The sequence below is a fragment of the Pipistrellus hanaki genome (genome assembly GCF_964339955.1).
Source record: "Pipistrellus hanaki genome assembly, chromosome: 15".
Taxonomy (NCBI): Eukaryota; Metazoa; Chordata; class Mammalia; order Chiroptera; family Vespertilionidae; genus Pipistrellus; species Pipistrellus hanaki.
Genome location: NC_140517.1, coordinates 9,419,661 through 9,438,804, shown reverse-complemented (window position 1 = coordinate 9,438,804; position 19,144 = coordinate 9,419,661). Strand labels below are relative to the sequence as shown.

The 19,144-nt window shown below is 44.6% G+C and overlaps 1 protein-coding gene across 2 annotated transcripts in view; it reads left to right on the top strand.

The window, feature by feature from the left end:
* CDH11 (cadherin 11) overlaps nucleotides 1-19,144 on the top strand; it is a 121,482-nt gene that overhangs the window by 79,370 nt on the left and 22,968 nt on the right. For both annotated transcript variants that reach the window (XM_084861027.1, XM_084861026.1), the window contains 5 exons: nucleotides 2,142-2,436; nucleotides 5,566-5,685; nucleotides 7,811-7,978; nucleotides 10,695-10,882; nucleotides 16,689-16,942. In XM_084861027.1, coding sequence (XP_084717153.1) covers nucleotides 2,142-2,436; nucleotides 5,566-5,685; nucleotides 7,811-7,978; nucleotides 10,695-10,882; nucleotides 16,689-16,942 — 1,025 coding nt within the window. The remainder of the gene's footprint in view (nucleotides 1-2,141; nucleotides 2,437-5,565; nucleotides 5,686-7,810; nucleotides 7,979-10,694; nucleotides 10,883-16,688; nucleotides 16,943-19,144) is intronic.

Below are 19,144 nucleotides of genomic sequence, written 5' to 3'. Positions count from 1 at the left end.
AGCCATAGGTCCGTAGAGTCAGGAGTTGGCTGTGTCTGCCTCAGCTACAGGACCCCTCCACAGCACTGGATCGTTTCCCACAATGCTTTTCATGTTGAACCTAATAAATATTGTTGTCAGTTGTATGGATTGTCTTTGTTGGTGAGAAAGAAAGGAATTTATGTGTGACTTTGAAATCCAAAAGCAAGAAAAAGTTATGAGCAGTGTATTTTAAACCTTTTCAGTGTTTTAGTTGGTCATCAAATGATGTCTAGTTAATTCCCAAGAGTCTTGCCAAATCATATGCACCTACAGGGATCCCCTGAGCTGAAATATTTGGTGTTTCACTGAGGCATTGCAAAATCAATGAGATATTTTTTGAAAAATTGAATTGATACAAAAATTTTTATAAAGCACTGTGTTCAGTCTTCTTTTGTGACTCTGGACAAACTCTCAAAGCCTTGGTTTCCTAAGAGTGATAATTAAAATGACATTGATAATAATAAGTGTAAAACATTATAATAATTTATTATCTACAATAATAAAAGCATAATATGCTAATTAGACCAGATAGCCGGATGATCTTCCAGACAAAACCAGGGCTGTGAGGGCCAAGGCAGCTGTGAGGCAGCCACATGGCTGTGAGGGCCGAGCCCCTTGCAAGAATTTCCTGTATAGGGCCGGCCTCTAGTCTTATCTAATAAAGAGGAACTATGTTAATTGTCCTTCATGCCATCACAAAGATGGCGGCACGCACAGCCGAGGCTTGCGCTACTGGCAATGGCAGCAGCAGAGGTATGATCGGGCATCACCTTCCCCTGATTGCTTGGTTGCCTCCCCCCCCTGAGGGCTCCCAGACTGTGAGAAGGGGCAGGCCAGGCTGAGGGACCCCATGTCCCAATTTTCATGCACCGGGCCTCTAGTTATATAATAATAAATAAAAGCTTTTTATTTTTTCAGGCTTTTTTCATGTAGTCCTTATAATGGAGGCTTTTGGTTTTTATTATCCTGTCAGTTACTCTTACAACCTATGAGGATGATGCTTATCTCTTCCCACTGAAGACAGAATGAGGGCAGATTTAGATGAAAGCTTCAGAAGTTGAAGTTGGACAAGGGAGGGTGAGTTTATTACAGGAAGATCAGCTGTGGAGCTTGGGGGAGAGAAGGCAGGAAGGCACAGGATGGGGAGTTAGGAGACCTAGGTGACTTCCTGGCCCTGCCAGGTGTGGACTTAGGCAGGTACCACAATTCCCCTGGGCTTTGTCAAAGGAGGAGGAAACCTACAGACATTTAAGATTCTTCCCATGGCCTGAGAAGCTGCGTGTGTCTCAGTTATCAGCCATCCCTATTTCCCCATTTCCCATCTGCCAGCCCCATTTCCTCATTCACCATGCCCCCCTCAGCAGGTCTTCTGGAAAAAGTCTAATCTATGAATTGTTTGTAGCACCAAAATCCTGGAAGTAGTTTTCATGTCTTTTGGGAGAAAACTGCTAAAAGAAATGATCATGGCATCCACACAGTAGATGAAGGTCAATCTGTATGTCCCCAGGTGGAAGGGTCACCCAAGTTTATTCTTCAAGGACAACCGAAGGGAAGAGGGACCTGTGCCCTGTGGCACTTCGTTGCATAAAAATAAACTGGGCATTTGCATATCTATATAATTATTCTTGCATATGACAGAATGTGTCACAGGAGACTCATGGGAAACTGGTAACAACAGTTGTGTCTGAGAAGGGAAAATGAAGGAATAGGAATCAGAACTGAGGGAAAAGTTAGTGATTGCATAAGTGTTTGTTTTTTATTATTTGTAAGATGCAAATATTTCTTTCAAAATAACTGCATATGAATGATATGTATGTGTATATATTTTGTATGTTACATATACACGGGGAGGAAGGAGAGAGAGCATGATTCTTAGAATTAAAAAAATTCACCGCTCCCAGCTGTGTGACCTTCGCCAAGGCATTTATCTTCTCTAATATTCCATTTTCTCATTGGTAAAATGGGGTCGGGATGTCTCCCCTCGTGTGTGTGTGTGTGTGTGTGTGTGTGTGTGTGTGTGTGTGGTGTACATGGTGTGTTGCAGCAAACAGCATGGAAGTGGGTCTCTGTCTCCCCGTACAGCATTCCTGGAATTACAAATCTCCATTCTCTTTTTCTAGCTTCATTCCGATATTGACTCTGGTGATGGGAACATTAAATACATTCTCTCAGGTGAAGGGGCCGGCACCATTTTTGTGATTGATGACAAATCAGGGAACATTCACGCTACCAAGACATTGGACCGCGAGGAGAGAGCCCAGTACACGCTGATGGCTCAGGCCGTGGACAGGGACACCAACCGGCCGCTGGAGCCGCCGTCCGAGTTCATCGTCAAGGTCCAGGACATCAATGACAACCCTCCTGAGTTCCTGCATGAGACCTATCACGCCAACGTGCCCGAGAGGTCCAATGTGGGTGCGTACGGCAGGGGAGGCCCTTTCTGCCTGCAACAGTGGTCTCTGGAGTTGGGCCGGGCAGAGGAAGGCACTCTTCTTTCTCCAAGATCAGGAGGGAGAATTTAGGCTGTATTTTCTATGATGGAAGTTTTATCTGTGTAGACTTAGACACTTAAAATGGACCTGAGGGTTTAACATCTAAACTTAGAAACCATGAGGGAGCGTGAAGTGGGAAGGATATGGTTGAATCCAGGTCCTCTCCACTCTGGCATTCTTAGCTGAGTGACTTGGAATTAGTTACGTCTGTTCTCTGAGCCTTAGTTTCCACCTCTATAAAATGGGAATAACAATTATTAGTCGTGCAGGATTAGAGGTACTCTGTATTCAGTCACTAGTACATGTTTGGTTAGGAAAACTAGTGGTAATATTTGTAACTTGTAGGCATTGTGATAATGATGTATATGCACTATTTCATTTAATTTTTGCAAAGATTCACCTTTGCAATGAAGTGTTTCCTACTTGACATAATTTTGCATATGGGAAACCCAAGCTTGAAATAGGTGAACTAATTTACCCAAGGTCACCTGGCCCTTGAAGTGGATCCAGAACACACTCTTAAGCATGGCACTATGTCACCATCTAGTAGAATAATCCAGAAGTGGGCATTCTTTTCATCGTCTATCAAGACAGGTTGCATGATTCCCAGCTAGCCACATTCCCCTGGCCATGACTTGCACTTGACGTTGTAGAATGCATGCAGTCGTGGTCTTTTGAGAAACATGTCCCCTGTTAAGAAAGGTTTGCCTTTCAGAGAGTGGGCAGGGCTGTTCTAGTCAGGGAGTGAGCCTGGTTATAAGGATCAGAGGTTGAGAGCTCAAATGAACTGAAGGGTCATCAGGGCCAAGCCACCCTTTTACAGGTGAGAAAAACAAAGCAGCAGGGATGGGCATCAGCCTGCTTGAGAAATTGTGATGCAGTAGTGACCCTGGGACCCTAAGCTCCTTGCACTTTGCATGTGGAGCTAAAAGAAGTAGTCCCTTACTCCTCCTCCAGGAAAAGTCACCCCTCTCGTACTTTACGGAAGCTGGGCTGAGCCATTCCTCGCCACCTTCTCTCCCCGTGGCCCTGCCCAGGCTCCTCGTCCCTCAGTAGTCACCTGGGGACTTAATGAGAAACAGTAGACATCAAATAAGCCATTTCAGAGAAGACAGTAGTGTCAGCAGCTGAGCCAGTGGGGCAAAGGCCAGTCACCAAAAAGGATTCTCCAGGGGAATTTTCACTGTTTCCACCTTTTGGGGGCTCCTCGATTCTCAGGAATAACACACAGACTTTCCACCATGGCCTGAGAGTAGACTGTGGCACAGCCCTGGGTTCCTTCACACTGCACCTCTGACCAACTAGGCCAGTGGTCGGCAAACGCATTCGTCAACAGAGCCAAACATCCACAGTAAGACAATTGAAATTTCTTTTGAGAGCCACATTTTTAAAACTTAAATGTCTTATGCCATTTCTTCAGCATAGACTCGCCAAGGTCATGGCATTTATTTAGTGGAAGAGCCACACTCAAGGGGCCAAAGAATCGCAAGTGGCTCGCGAGCCGCAAATTGCCGACCACAGACCTAGGGGAACCCGGACAAGTTCTTACATCTTTCTCGGTTTTCTTTTTGTCATTTATAAAATGAGAATAATGTAAAGAATGGGGAAGAGGAACTAACACGGATGTAGAATGCGAAGAGTGGTACTTAGTGGAGCTCTGGACGCAAATGCAGCATCACAAAATTAATCATTTTCCTAGCTGTTTCATGGCAGAAAATAGGTCCTATTTGCCCTGATACAGCTCCTCAGCCTAGAACAGAGTCTGGTTATGTGGAAAGAGCTCCAGAAAGTTGTTTGCAGGAAATCAGGCATCCCAGAAGCGTCGTTAGGAGAACGTGAGAGTTACTGTTACACCAGGCGGAAATCACGGCCACCATGGGCCTTAGAGGTTGTCAGAGGCTGCGCAGACGGCTCCCTGGCCTCCCATGGGGAACTGGCCCGGCTGCTGCAAATGTCACCGCAGCAACTCGATTTTGCTTGTTTGCTGGATGGGGGAAGACTCCCCACTCCAATCATCTCCCAGTTTTCAAAATAGATTGTAAAACTTCCTTCCTCTCCTACCCGATAGCTCACAAGTCCAGTGGATGCAAATGAAGACTGAAAAAAGGGGCAGGGGCAGGGTACCTGGGTGTGCCCCAAACAGTGCCTGGCGCAGAGGAATTTGAAAATTGTCTCTCTACCACCATTCCCAAGCCCAACACCTCATGCCCTCAGATCCTGTGACCGTCAGGGAGGATGTTTTTCTAGGAAACGCTCTCTCATCTCCCTGCAGCTCCCTGGTTTGCTCTCACTCTGACCCACACACGCTCACCCTGCCTCTCAGCTGATGCCAGCTGGTGCTTTCTGTGGCCTGGCCGCCACACCCCTCAGAGGCGGGATGATGATGCAACTGTCAGGCCCGTAGGGAATGGCCTTCTGCGTGATATTTATAGCCACAAATTAATTAAAACGTAGTAGGAGCAGCCGCTTTCTTATGTGCGGAGCAACAATAAGAGGAGGTGTTGATTGCTCTGTGCAGATGGAGGGGCCTGCATCCTGTCCTTTCGTGGAAAGCCAGTCATCCCTAATTACCTCTTCTTATGCTCTTTGGGGAGGTTTTTATTTAATTATCCAATCGATTGAATATCTCAACTGCCATGGGTCTTTAGAATGTTTTTGCAATAATATTCAGAGTAGCATTTTAACTACCAAGCATAGCAGGGCGAACTATGAATATAGAAAGTTCATTTTTAAGGTGTGGGAATGAAGAGGAAAGGAAGGGAGGAAGAAGGGACGGGAGGAAGGAACGGTAGGAGAGGAAAGGAGATGGAGGTAGGGAAGGAAAGAGGAAGGAAGGAAGGAAGGAAGGAAGGAAGGAAGGAAGGAAGGAAGGAGGGAAGGAAGGAAGGAAGAAAGGAAAGAAGGGAAGCTACTTTGCATTTCAACTCCAGGAAATGAAAGCATATTAAATTATCTCCCCTCTGTTTTTTTATTTTAAGACGAAACTGTGTAAACTAGAATAGGATTTGAAAAGCCAAGGGACCACAGCTAATGCCTCCATTTCACTCCTAAGGCACGTCAGTGATCCAGGTGACAGCCTCCGATGCGGATGACCCCACCTACGGGAACAGCGCCAAGCTGGTGTACAGCATCCTGGAAGGACAGCCCTACTTCTCAGTGGAGGCTCAGACAGGTACCCTGACATGTCCCTGTGGCTGGTGACACCTTGTAAATAAGGAGCCCAGGCCTGCTCCCTCAACCTAGTTGACCCTCTGCTTTCTCAGACATGGAAAGGGCCACCTCCCGGGGTTAGTGCGAGTGTCCAACACTGCAGGTGCCTGGCATCCAAGGAGCCATATAGACTGTTTTTTCTGTCTGTATTCCACCATGTCCTAACAATAAATAGAATCTTAAAACGCCACTTGTATGTTAAGATTGTATCTTAGAAGTCAACTCAAATTGAAGATATTTTATCTTAAAATATTTGAGTTTGATCTTAAAATTCAACAGTGGATCTAAGTGAAGAGGCCACACAAGCTGATACAAAGACTGGCGGCTCCCAGAGGCACGCAGGGGTGTTAATGCCCAAGTGTGTTTGGGAGGCGGCACATTCGGGTCTCCATTGGGCTGATAGACACCCTGTGAGCCTGAGCATCAGCAAGACGCTCCCGCACATTTCTTACAGAAAACTAACAGCACATCCCGAGAGTGAATGTGTGTAGCAACCCAAACCTAAGAGTTTCACTTCGTTTATGCTAAGTGTGTCTCGAGAATCCTCTCTTAGACTACACACCAAAACCCTGTGAAACTGCCCGTCCACAATATTACACCCTCTGGTTCCTTACTTCTCTCCACAATAGGCCCCATATACTTGGAAGATGTTTATGAACAATTCACACTTATTGCTAAACATTTATCAAATATATCTATGTGTGTATATGTGTGCACATAGTCCACCCATCAGATACTTTGCTCATTTTCTTAATATTATTTCCGCCTCCCTATGCCATCATTTATTTGTAGCCACTGCACTTCAGATCACAACGTGTGGGGCTACTTGCTTTGGTTTCCTTAGAAACCAAAGCACTTGCATGTAGCCTTTCTAGCTCACCCAAGGATGAATGTGGGATTTCATCTCGACTTTCGAGATGCTCAACACGGTTGGGGGTCTCGCAACCTTCTTGGGTTCATGGTCTCCTAGTTTGAACCTAACACATTATTTACAGATCAGGAGAATGAGGCCCCAGGAGATCAAGGGTGTTTCCAGAAACATGCAAACATGGGAGTAAGAGAGCGGTAGGACCTAAGGCGTCCACAGAGCTCTTCATGTTTCCATTGGAAAGGTTGCCATTTGTACAGAGGGGAAAAGCTCACACATGTGTCCAAGAGATTTAACTGAGACTGATTTTTATATAAACCATGTGCTAATATCTAGGGATCTTTTAAATTATATAATTAATTCATCACTATTGTCAATTAAAGGTAGTCATAGAGTAAATGTTTGTATAAGCATTGTATATATTTTTAATCCATATGGTTCACTCTTTTCAATTTTCGTATTAACATTTTAAGGTATTGCATGAAATATATGCTTTCTTCTTTTAACCTGATATGGACCAGACATAGAAATGTTTCCGAGAATTGCATGCAGAGATAGACTTCAAAAGATTCTATTGGTAGTCCAGAAATTGGTTTCAGTCATGGATACTCTCAAATATTTCAGTTATTATATACCTGAGTCTATGAGGCTGTTACTTGCATTTGAAATGCAATATATAAAACATACAATTTCAATGCTATATTCATGATGATGACAGTTTACTGGAAATACATCTCTGGTGCTCCAGTCATGGCTGCTTTGGGTTATACCCTGTTTCCCCGAAAATAAGACAGTGTCTTATATTAATTTTTTCTCCCAAAGTTGCGCTAGGTCTTATTTTCAGAGGATGTATTATTTTCGGGGAAACACGGTAGTTATGTTGAAGTAACTTTTCTGTGAGGATAGGTTCTGTCTCACTCACCTTTGCATGCCTGGGACCTAGTCATTTTTGGTTATACTGTTGTTATAAGTCAGGGGTGGGGAATGTCCGGCCTGTGGGCCCTTTAAGGCCCCTGAAATCATTTGGTCTGGCCCTGCCAAGGCATTAAGCGTGAGTTAATTAAAAGTTTGACCAAATATAATAGGCTAATTTTTAAGTTGATCATTCTGTAAAGCCTGAGAATGATGTTATAAATATACAGATGGCCCTGGGCAGAAGAAAGGTTCCCCACCCCTCTTATAAGTGAATGCCTGTGATGTTTTCTGCTCCTCTGTCCAGGTATCATCAGAACAGCCCTTCCCAACATGGACAGGGAAGCCAAGGAGGAGTACCACGTGGTGATCCAGGCCAAGGACATGGGCGGACACATGGGTGGACTCTCAGGGACAACCAAAGTGACGATCACACTGACCGATGTCAATGACAACCCACCAAAGTTCCCGCAGAGTAAGTAGGTGGGCGTGGCTTTCGCCTTTCAATGGGGCTGCAGCCGGCCATCCTCCCTCACCCAGTCCTGCTTTACTCAGCTTGGAAGAAAAAGTCTAGAGAAATGGAGGTGTTTTACATCATCCTTGTCAAAAACTAAAGCAAGACAGCAGCATCCACAACAACAACAAAAACAATGGGATAGTGCTAGCAGGAGAAACAGGAGATGTAAAAAGTCCCAGGATCCTGGAAACAGGAAATTGATTGTGCTAGGTATCTCACCAGACGCTAGTGATGCCATCTAGTGATGAATGAGCCCGTCTCTGACTCAGTGTCCTCCGACCTCCTTTCCAATCTGGGAACAGCAGTGCCTGAATTAGTTACCGACTGCCATATAACAGACTGCCCGGAATCTTTGTGGTTTAAAACAATATTAGTGGTTCTTTTTTTGTCATTAGTCTGCAATTTGAGCAAAATGTGGAGGAGACTGCTTGTTTCTATAATGCCAACTGGGGACAGTTCAATGGGACTAGGGGATGCAATTCCAATAGGGCTCACCCATATGCTGGTGAGGTGGTGCTGGCTATTGGTTCCTCTCCACGGAGTGGCATGGATAGGGTCTGAAAGGGGGGCCCCCAGGGACATCAAGCAGAACTGACCTGCCTGTGTAGCCTACCTTCAGAAAGCCCTCCATTCCCACTGCAGTCTTAAGACTGCCCACATGTAAGTAGAGTTCTTGTAGACTCCACCTTTCAACAGATGGCAAAGTCAGGTTAAAGGAAAAGCATGGTGAACAGAAGATGTCGTTTTGGCCATTTTGGGAAAATACAGATTCCACAGGACCTAAATCATAGGACGTTGTAGAACTAAATGAGCTAGTGTAAAATCTTACAGTGACATCTGTCATAAGTCGTCAACCAATGTTAGCCTTCATTATTATCTGAGGGACTATGGTCCACCCTTCTACAAAATGTATAAGATTACTGAAGGACATGAAAGAAAAACTAATTTTGAAAGGTTATTATTAATAACCATAACTATAACTACCATCACTTAGTGAATAGTCATTATTGTTGCAATCTCTCTAAGAGCCTACATTTTACAGGTAAAACTGGGTTTTGGAAAGGCTCAGTAAATTGCCCAAAGAAAGTGGCAAAGCAGCATTTGAACACAGGTCTGTTTCCATATGTCTAGATATAGACAGGTTCAGTGCAATCATAATGCTGCTGCTGCTAGTACACTTTCAAGGTAAGTGTGTCTTCTTCATCAGGTTAGGAGAGTAGCTGGTAGGTAGGGCCTATGAGTTGATTGCTAGAGAGGTGACATTCCAAATGAGGGAAGAAGGAAGACAACCAAATATGGCCCCATGAAGGAACCATGGTCACTCAAAGGACTCCAAAGACAATCTAGGTCAGAGAGACACTAGATAGAGAATTATAAGCAATACCCTTTGTCCTGAAGACACTGAGAAAGATTGCTTTGCCTGATCAGGCATGAAGTTCAGCATCCCAATAAGATTAAGGCTCATATAGCGCTCTATCAGCTGTACACTCAGTTATCCACACCGTAAAACTGTCTGGTTTCTCGAAGGAAAAGGCCAATCAGGATTATTAGCAGGCAGCCATTCAGGCCCTGGCCCTCTTACCATCATGTAGACATGAATGCAAATGAGATTTTGGAGAAAATCAACTCCTAACAGGTTTCTCAACCTTCATGTAAATTGGTAAATTATCTACAGACTCCCATCTCTATTCTGTACTCAGTATGTTCCCACCTCAGGGTCTTTGCCATTTGCTGTTCCCTGTGTGTGTCATTTGTAGCCCCAGATAGTCACATGGTTTGTCTTTCTCAGGTCCTCCAGGGGTGTTCAGGTGCCTTCTTTAAGGGATGCCTTCCCTGCCTCCTTCCATTCAAAATCTCTCTCTCCATCTTTCCCCTTCACCACACATACTTAAAGCAAGTGCACACAGTGTCACACACAGACACACATCTAATGCATACATATACACACAGTCATATACACACATATTCATAACCTGCCTTCACATAGTTACATACAGTCCACACCTCACTGTCCCATTACGTTCCTCCCCATAATCTACCATGTGTCCCTTCTTCCCAGCACTGACATCAGCGTGTGTACTCATTTCGTGTTTCCCTGAAGGGTAGTTGGCTCTTTAAGGGAGCAATCTCAACGATTTCATTGACTGCTGAGTATCCAGGGGCTGGGACAGTGACTGGCACATAGTAAGTTACTAATAAATAATAAATAAATATATATGGCAGGGTCACGCTGTGGGACATGTTTGCAGATAAGCGAGTGTTTGAACAAATGGTGAAGGGAGTGAAGTAAGAGGAAAGTCAGATACTGAGTTACAAAGGGTCATGACCTTGAATGGAATGAAAAGAAGTCTTGGCTGATTGAATGCTTAAGGATGACATAGCCCTCCAGCGCTTGCTGATGGGAAATGTAACTGAGCAATCTTCCTTTCCTCATGTGGGGCACGGGACCCCACTCCATCTCCTCAGACCCCGGGATTGTTTCATCATTCTTTGTAAAACACATTTCTTTGACACATGGGCCATGCAGGCTCTTCCATCCATTCCCTTCATGTTTTCAATCAATAGGAAGTTCAATTTCAAAGGCTTTGAGAAATGTATTGGGGTTCAACGGAATCTAAAGTCCTCCAGCTAAGAAATGAAAGGGAAAATAAGAGGAAATGTCTTCTTCTTCTAGGCGTATACCAGATGTCTGTGTCAGAAGCAGCGGTCCCCGGGGAGGAAGTCGGGAGAGTGAAGGCCAAAGACCCCGACATTGGTGAAAACGGCTTGGTTGCATACACTATTGTTGATGGAGACGGCATGGAATTGTTTGAAATCACAACGGACTATGACACCCAGGAGGGCGTGGTGAAGCTGAAAAAGGTGAGTGAGGATGAGGAACCAGACATATCAGTGGTATGGCCTGCTCTGCCAAGGCAACGGGGAAAACATTGGGAGTTGAAGGTTTCAAAAAATGCAAACATGGGCATCTGGGGCTGACCTGCTTTTACAGCTGAGCTCTGAGCTCTGGGGAAATGGCAGGACTGTATTCCAGAGGGGGATGGGGTGGGAAGCAAGGGAGATTGGGACACCTGGCTGAGATCGCCATTTAGCTCTGGGCACAGTTTTGCCCTGGAAGGAAAGACAGCTAGACACATCTTCATTTGGGAGAAGCAGCACTGAGCATGTGTGAAGTTCCCCCTGTGGCTTGGCCTGGCTGAGTCTGTTCATATGGGCTGCTCAGAGCTTGCCCTATCTCAAACACCCAGGTTCCATTGCACTGCTGTCATTTTGCTCTCAAAATTGAACCCAAAAGCCCAGTCAATGTGGCTCAGTGGTTGAGCATCTACCCATGAATCAGGAAGTCATGGTTCGATTCCTGGTTAGTGCACATGCCTGGGTTGCAGGCTCAATACACAGTAGGGGGCATGCAGGAGGCAACTGATCAATGGAGTTTCTCTCTCATTGATATTTCTATCTCTTTATCCCTCTCTCTTCCTCTCTCTCTAAAAATTAATGAAAAACTTATTTTTTTTTTTTTAAATTGAACCCAAGAAACAACAATGTTCTTCCACCATGCTAAACTGGCCCTTGGGATTAATTCAAGACAATGGGGAGTTTATTGTTCTTTTCTTTGCTTTGTTTTTAAGATCAAACATTTTCTCAATACTCAGTATTGGCCAGAGAAAGCCTGAGCCTCTTCCAAACACTCCTTGTTTATCTTTCACAAAAACCATTGAAAAGGTAGATAATCTGATTCCTGTGGACAAGGAGACCTCCATTTAATTATGAGGAGACTGGGGCTCAGACAGACTACACAGCTTGACGCTGTCCTAGTCACACAGCTAGGAATTCACAGGCATGGGATTCAAACGTAGAGTATTCTTGAACAAGTTCACTCTCAAGACATTTTAGCAACAGCTGGGCCACAAGGGCTTATAAAGGAGAGCCAGCTAGGAGTCACTTAAGTGAAGAAACGGTTACCGTCTATTCTCACATGGTCTCCCTCTCGATTTACCATTTGAGAAATCAACCCCTCTCCATCATCAAAGTGTGGGGAGCATTTAATGTGAATTGGATGACGGGGTTACCTTGGTTTTAATCAAGCATTCATTTTCAACCTGGTTTTCTAGCATGAATATTAAGCTTCTCAGGATGATGGAAGAGTTAGGACTGTCACACTGCTAAAAATATAATTTGAAGAATCAATAAAGAGGCCGGTAGTTAATGAGAAATGGAGGGTGGACTGAAAAAAAGTGGAGCGGGCAGGAGAGATGTCCTCCAGGGGGCTGGCTTGTCATACCATTTGAAGGCACTGTTGGGTTTGGGAGAAATATGATGGGTCACAAAACAAGAAGATGGGGGGAAGGGGACGCTGTTGCAAATGCATATGGAATCGGTGAGCGTTGGCTACTTGGAAACATGGACATTAGTGACAGTGACTGGAGTGTCCTCAGGGCCTGGGGTAATCATTCCCTCCGGCTTCTCCTCCAGAAGAACCTCTGTGTGAATTGTGTGTAGCATAGAGCTGTCAACTTAGCGCATTAATTAATACTATTGTCCCTCTTGCTTGACACTGACATATGAGCATTGACATCAGCAATTTCTGCCTGGCGTACTCTGCTGTTCAAAGTAATTGGGTAGTTGGTTATGTGAAGGTTGTCACCTGTTTTCAGTGTGTTTAGGGCATAAACACACACTGTGTCTCCAAAATCCCGAAGCATTAAAATCGCCCCGTGGAACTCGCACATGGCAAATGAGCTCTCCGCACAAGATTAATTTGCACATTTCCCCCCAATGCAGCGTGTTTATTTCAAGCAAGAGGATAATAGTCTATAAAGCACTGCTGTGTAGGTTTAAAACAGAGAAAGATGTCTTTTCCTTCCTTAAACTTATAGCACAAAGTTCCAAATGTCCACTAGAAAAAAAAATGAGAAAAAAACAACACACAAATGAGTAACAGAGTAAAATGATGGGTCCTTGTGGAAGTCATATAAAAGGGTATGGAGAGATAATGGGGATATTTTTGTCTTTTAAAAATATTCTTTAATTATTTTTTTTTGCTAATTTATTGATTTATCCATTTTTTACCAAGAGTTATTGAATTGTTATTTATCATGCAGGCCCTGTAAGGGAGGCTAGATGACTGAGGTTGAAGAGACAGAGTCTTGGCCACAGAGAGGTCACAATTTAACAGGACACAGAAGTAAAATGACAATTACAACAGAGCACATTTTCTCATCCCTGGCCCTAACACCATTTCGGGACAGATCATTTTTCTTGCAGGGGCTGTTCTGTGCATTGTATGATGTTTAGCAGCATCCCTGGCCTCTCCTCATTGGATGCCAGTAAGCACACCGCACCAGTTAGGATAATAATGAATAGTTGTAGGCAGTGCCTGAGGAACCCTGAGGGAAGTTAGCACAAAAGCACTCCACAGGTGAGAGCCAACTGTAACAACGTGTGATCATATCTATGAATAGTGACACAACGGCTTCTTACAGGGGCCAATCTTCAGTGGAGTCCCCAGGATGAGTAGGAATTTACCAGATAGATAAGGAGAGGCAGGGTAGAAAAAGAGCTCCTGACGAACTCCTTGGAATCCAGTATTGATGGAAACAGGACAGGTTTAGGAAACTTGAATAAGTTCAGTCTCCAGGGTTTAGAGATGGATGCAGAGAGACCATTGCAAAATAGCCGTTGGAACTCAAGAAGGGAGAAATGGTAAAGAACAGGAGAAGGCAGAGGAAGGGAAGATAAAGAATCCAAGAGAGATCTAGGAGGTAGAGTCATTCATTTATTGAAGAGCTTAGGAAGCAACAGCCTCCCCTCCTGTTTATGTGTGCAGAGGAGAGAACTGCCCTCTGTGTAGGGGCTAAAGAAGAACCAATGAAAGTGAAGGTGAGAGTTATCACTGGCTCGATCCACTTCCGGGGCAAAATCCAATCTGTTCATGGCAACACCCTTGACCCAGTGGGGCTTCTATTTATCAAAGAGATACCCTGGCGCTGTGTCTGAGTTATTTACTTTCCACCAAATAAATTTCAGGTAAAACAGTGCGAGAGCAGCATCGGAAAACATTTTAAATATTCCCTACTCTAATAAAGCCATTTTGATGTCTAAGTATTCCCTTAGATTCCTTGCCCACATGCATATTGATGTGGATATATAACATTTCACACAACTGCAATCATAGTGTCATCAGATTGGTCACATTGAAAACATTTTACATGTTGTTATATGCCATGCATAATCATTTCTTTTTAAAAAAATATATATTTTATTGATTTTTTACAGAGAGGAAAGGAGAGAGATAGAGAGCTAGAAACGTCGATGAGAGAGAAACATCGACCAGCTGCCTCCTGCACACCCCCTACCGGGGATGTGCCCTCAACCAATGTACATGCCCTTGACCAGAATCGAACCTGTGACCTTTCAGTCCGCAGACCGACGCTCTACCACTGAGCCAAACTGGTTTTGGCTGCATAATCATTTCTAATGACTACATGACATCCCATCCTACGGACGGGCCATTATTTCCTTGATAAAATCTCATGGTGGGATTTGGTGTTTTGTGGGTGATTAGACATAACCCTCTTCTCTATCTAACAAACATCACACCTTCTTGAATATTGTTATATTCTCTTGAATTCATCCCCCAGGGAGAGTTTTCAGAGGCAGGATAGTAATTGAGGGGGTAGTAAGGTTTTTATGGCTCGTATATAGTGTTGCCTCATTTAGCTTTATTTTAACTACTCATAACATGGATATAAATGTACATGTGGGAAGTGACATTAAATCTCCTTTGGAAGGAGGCAGGGGGCATGTTTTAGGTAAATATTGAAATGGTGCCCATCTGCCTGCTCCCCACTTAGTCAGAATGATGGTGCATACGATCACTTGGCACAGTCATTCCTGGCCATCGGGGAGGTAAAGATGAGCAAAATCCATAAGATCCACTAGAGCCCTTTGGGCTGCTCCCCACCCTCTGGGGGTATGAGGTGAGGGGCTGCAGAGGGCAGCTAATGGACCATCTTGATCTGTCTGGGGGCACCGAAGAGGACTTGCCAAGGCCATGAGGTGTGGACAGACCACCCGAAAACTTAGTCAAACTTCCAATGTAGGAAAGGGTATTCCAGACCAATGTGTGCAGAGATTTGGGCCATTTTGCTTGGTTTCCAAGAAGCATTGAACCAACTGCATAGGAGCACCCAGCTACCTGAAATGAGAAACGTTCTACCTACCAGGTCTCAGAACTATCATCTTCCAATATATTTTTTAAATCAAATAACTCAGAGGTTTTGGAGAAACATCAGAAATCTCAGGCCTTCAGCCTAGAAATACCATTCTTTTCTGCAGCTTAGAAACCCAGCGAAGGATAAAGCTTTAGAATGGCCGAGCAGCTGGGGGCAGGTCTTGCTCAGGGAGAGGGAATGTTTCCAACTGGGGAGCAGGAGGATGGGAAGATGATAGAAAGTGTCCAGGGTGTGGACTGTGTTTAAGCTTCCTGGAGCCCGATCATCTTCCTCTGGAGGCTGTAGGATGACAACCCTATGGTTGCCCGCCCATTCAAAGGAAGTGTCTGCTGGGCAGAGGCAACAGCGTGGCAGACAGCTGTTTGCCTGAAACGACCCACGTCTTTGCAAACATTTGGTAGCCGAGCGTCACCCACACTGCTAATTAGAAAGCCCTGTTTCCTAAGCAGGCGGGCTCCGTGCTCTGCTGCAGTTTTACTTTTCATCCTCTGCCCATCAATTCCCTGTCCCGCCTCTCGTTCAGAATGAGGGTGTTTTCCATCCACTTCCCAGCAACTGCAGCCATTCCAATGCTATTCCCAATTATTTTTCATATCTTTGTAACATCTGTGTTATTTATAATTGTTTTTCTTCTAAAGGATATTCTTACATATATAAGAATAAGTAAGTAAGCATTATTCTTACTTGCCTATGACTTTGCTAAAAATAGAAGGTATTTTAGAATTGAGCACAATCAAAACAAACTGTCATTCCTGACTAGCAAGTTACAGCATAGTATCTGAAAAGGGAGATTAAGAAGCATGACGGATATGTTAAATATCAGCATCAAATTGGGTATTCCTTTTTTGAAAATATATTTTTTTATTGATTACAGAGAGAAAAGAAGAGGGAGAGAGGGATAGAAACATCAATGATGAGAAAGAATTATTGCTCTGCTGCCTCCTGCATGCCCCCTACTTGGGATCAAACTCAAAACCCAGGCATGTACTCTGACTGGGAATCGACCCAAGACTTCCTGGTTCATAGGTTGGTGCACAACCACTGAGCCACACCAGCAGGGTCAGTGGGTATTTTCATTGCTAGGATGATTCTCAGTACCTTACAGAACAGTCTATGCCATTTATTTCTGTAGTGTTTTCATTCCTTCTCATCATGGGTGACTTTTAGGGGCTTTGAGCAGCCTTAGTGTTGCTGTATAGAATGAGGTACATGTGTCTGTTGTGCTCCTAGAATTGCCCATTAAGCGCATTCCAAGGTTCAGCCATTGATTTGTCTGATTTTCTGACCAAATGGCTCAGGTAATTGGATATTGAATAGACACTGATTTCCTCACTTTGAGGAACTGCACACTCTGCCCTGTATCACAAGCAGGCCTCTCTCCTTCGTTATTCTTTCAAGGAATCCGTTGCCAATCTTCTCTTCCTTCTTGTCAGCCCGTAGATTTCGAAACCAAGAGAGCGTACAGCCTGAAGGTAGAGGCAGCCAACGTGCACATCGACCCCAAATTCATCAGCAACGGGCCTTTCAAGGACACGGTGACGATCAAGATTGCCGTGGAAGATGCTGACGAGCCCCCCATGTTCTTGGCCCCAAGTTACATCCACGAAGTCCAAGAAAATGCAGCCGCTGGCACCGTGGTGGGGAGAGTGCATGCCAAAGACCCTGATGCTGCCAACAGCCCGATCAGGTACAGACGGATGCAGCGTGAAAGCCTGGATGGGGGATTTTAGGGGCAAGAGACTTTAGCAAAAACCCTGCAGAGACCCCAAACCACATCCTTCAGTTACAAAAGGGTCCGAGAAGCTCAGGTCCAATGCCATGTAACAGAGATTAAGGGTTAGAAGATGGACGTCTGCTTTGCCCCTGCTGCTCGCTTTGTGCATGGGTTTATGTGAGCGACATCATTTCTCTCTGGAGCAGACTTTCCGGGGACGTAAGCCTCAGCTGGGCCTGTGTGCCCAGGGGAACTGAGGGGGAGTATAAATACTAATTATAAAATAAGTAGAGTAATTATAACTTATTGAACACCTTCCTATGCTCCAGTCAGTCCACTGGGTATGCAGACATGTGATCTGATGTACCCCTCCCCTGCCTGTCATAGGAATTGTTATCCTTACAGGGGAGGGGCTCTGGGCAGCAGAGTGACTTGCCCAGGAGGCATAGCCAGTGAACAGGAGGCCAGGCGAGCGTGTTCTGTTTGTCTAGCTGCTGCTGAGAGGTAACGGAGTGACTGACAAGGTTTAGGGTGCTTGTGTGTTGTGCACATTGTTATTGGTTTTTTTTGTGACTGGGAAAAGCTAGATAGAGAATTGCGGTGTAGGATCCCGCCTCCCCCATCAGTGACACGAGTTAATGAGGGATGAGGCTGATGAGGAAGCGGTTGAGAAGGAGGCTGAGTCACAGATTGAAGATGTTTATAGGACAGAAACTCATAGTTGCCTGAAAACTGTCCTGGCCTGGATTCTAGGAAACGTTACTCTCTCCACAGCCATCCCCTGATTCCCTGCTTGCCTGGATTCCTCCTCCCCTTCCTCATGCTGTCCCCACCTCCAGTCTCCCCCAACCTTCCTCTCATCAATCCCAGAGCCAAAGCAATCAGTTTACAACATAGCCAACATCACCTTATACTCAGTCCAACAACAATAATATGATGGATGATCACATTGTCCCCAATTCCCCATCGTCTCCCCCCAAAATAATCTCAACTCTTTTACTTGGCACAAGGCTCTTCTGGAGCCCCTGCACCCAGTTCCTGCTGGGTCTGCTCATCTCTGCTCTCCCCATCTGTCTCACTCTCTCTTCCCACCCAGCTCTTGGCTGTTGTGAGATCTTTCTACTTCCTCTTCTCTGATGCAGAACTGCCATCTCCTAGTTCTGGACTTTCCCCATTCTTCCTCCTGGTTCTTCTTCCCCTTTCTTTGCAACTTGCTTAGAGGGTGTTCACTTCCCCCTCTGTACTTAGATGTCACCTGTCACCTCACAGCGCAGGCCATGGTGTATCACAGTGACACCTCTCTATGTCATGTTGTCCACGGCATCCTTATGAAGGGCCAGGATGTGTCTGTCAAATTCAGGGTTGCTAAAGTCCACCTGCAGGACAATATCAGCTGCCATTTGCATTTTGAGGAACTTCTGTACTGTTTTCATAATGACTGTATCCTGAAGAGATAGCTACAGCCCAGTGGTCACTGCAGTGTTCAGAATAGGCAAGACATGGAAACCACCTAAATGTTCACTGACCCATGAATGGATAAGCAAAATGTGGTACATATATATAATGGAATATTAAGCCTTAAAAAGGAAGTCCTGCCCTTTGTGATAATGTGGATAAGCTTGGAGAAAAGTATGCTAAGTGAAATAAGCCAGACACAGAAAGACAAATATAACATGATAAGTAGAATCTGATGGGGGGGAAAAAATCAAACAGGACAGTGGTGGTCAGGGGCTGGGGGGCTGCAGATCTTAGTCATGGGGTACAACTTCTAGTTGTAAGATGAAGAACTTCTAGAGATCTGTTCTAGATCATGTATTTTATACTTGAAATTTACTAAGAGAGTATATCTTAAATGTTCTTACCACACAAACACACCCACACGCACGATGGTAACTCTGTGAGGTGATGGATATGTTGAATAGCCTGATCATGGTAATCATTACATAAGGTATACTGTTATCAAAACGCCATGTCGTACACATTAAGTATATACAAGTATTTATTTGTCAATCCTACCTCAGCAAGGCTAGAAAGAAAAGGTAAAATGGATCCGAGCATGACAAAATATTGTCATGGACAGTGACATCTTTCTATTTACACCAAAGAAAATGCCGAGAGAACAGAAGGGAGTTCCAAACATAAACACTGTCCATTGCCTTTTTTTGTTTTTTTTCA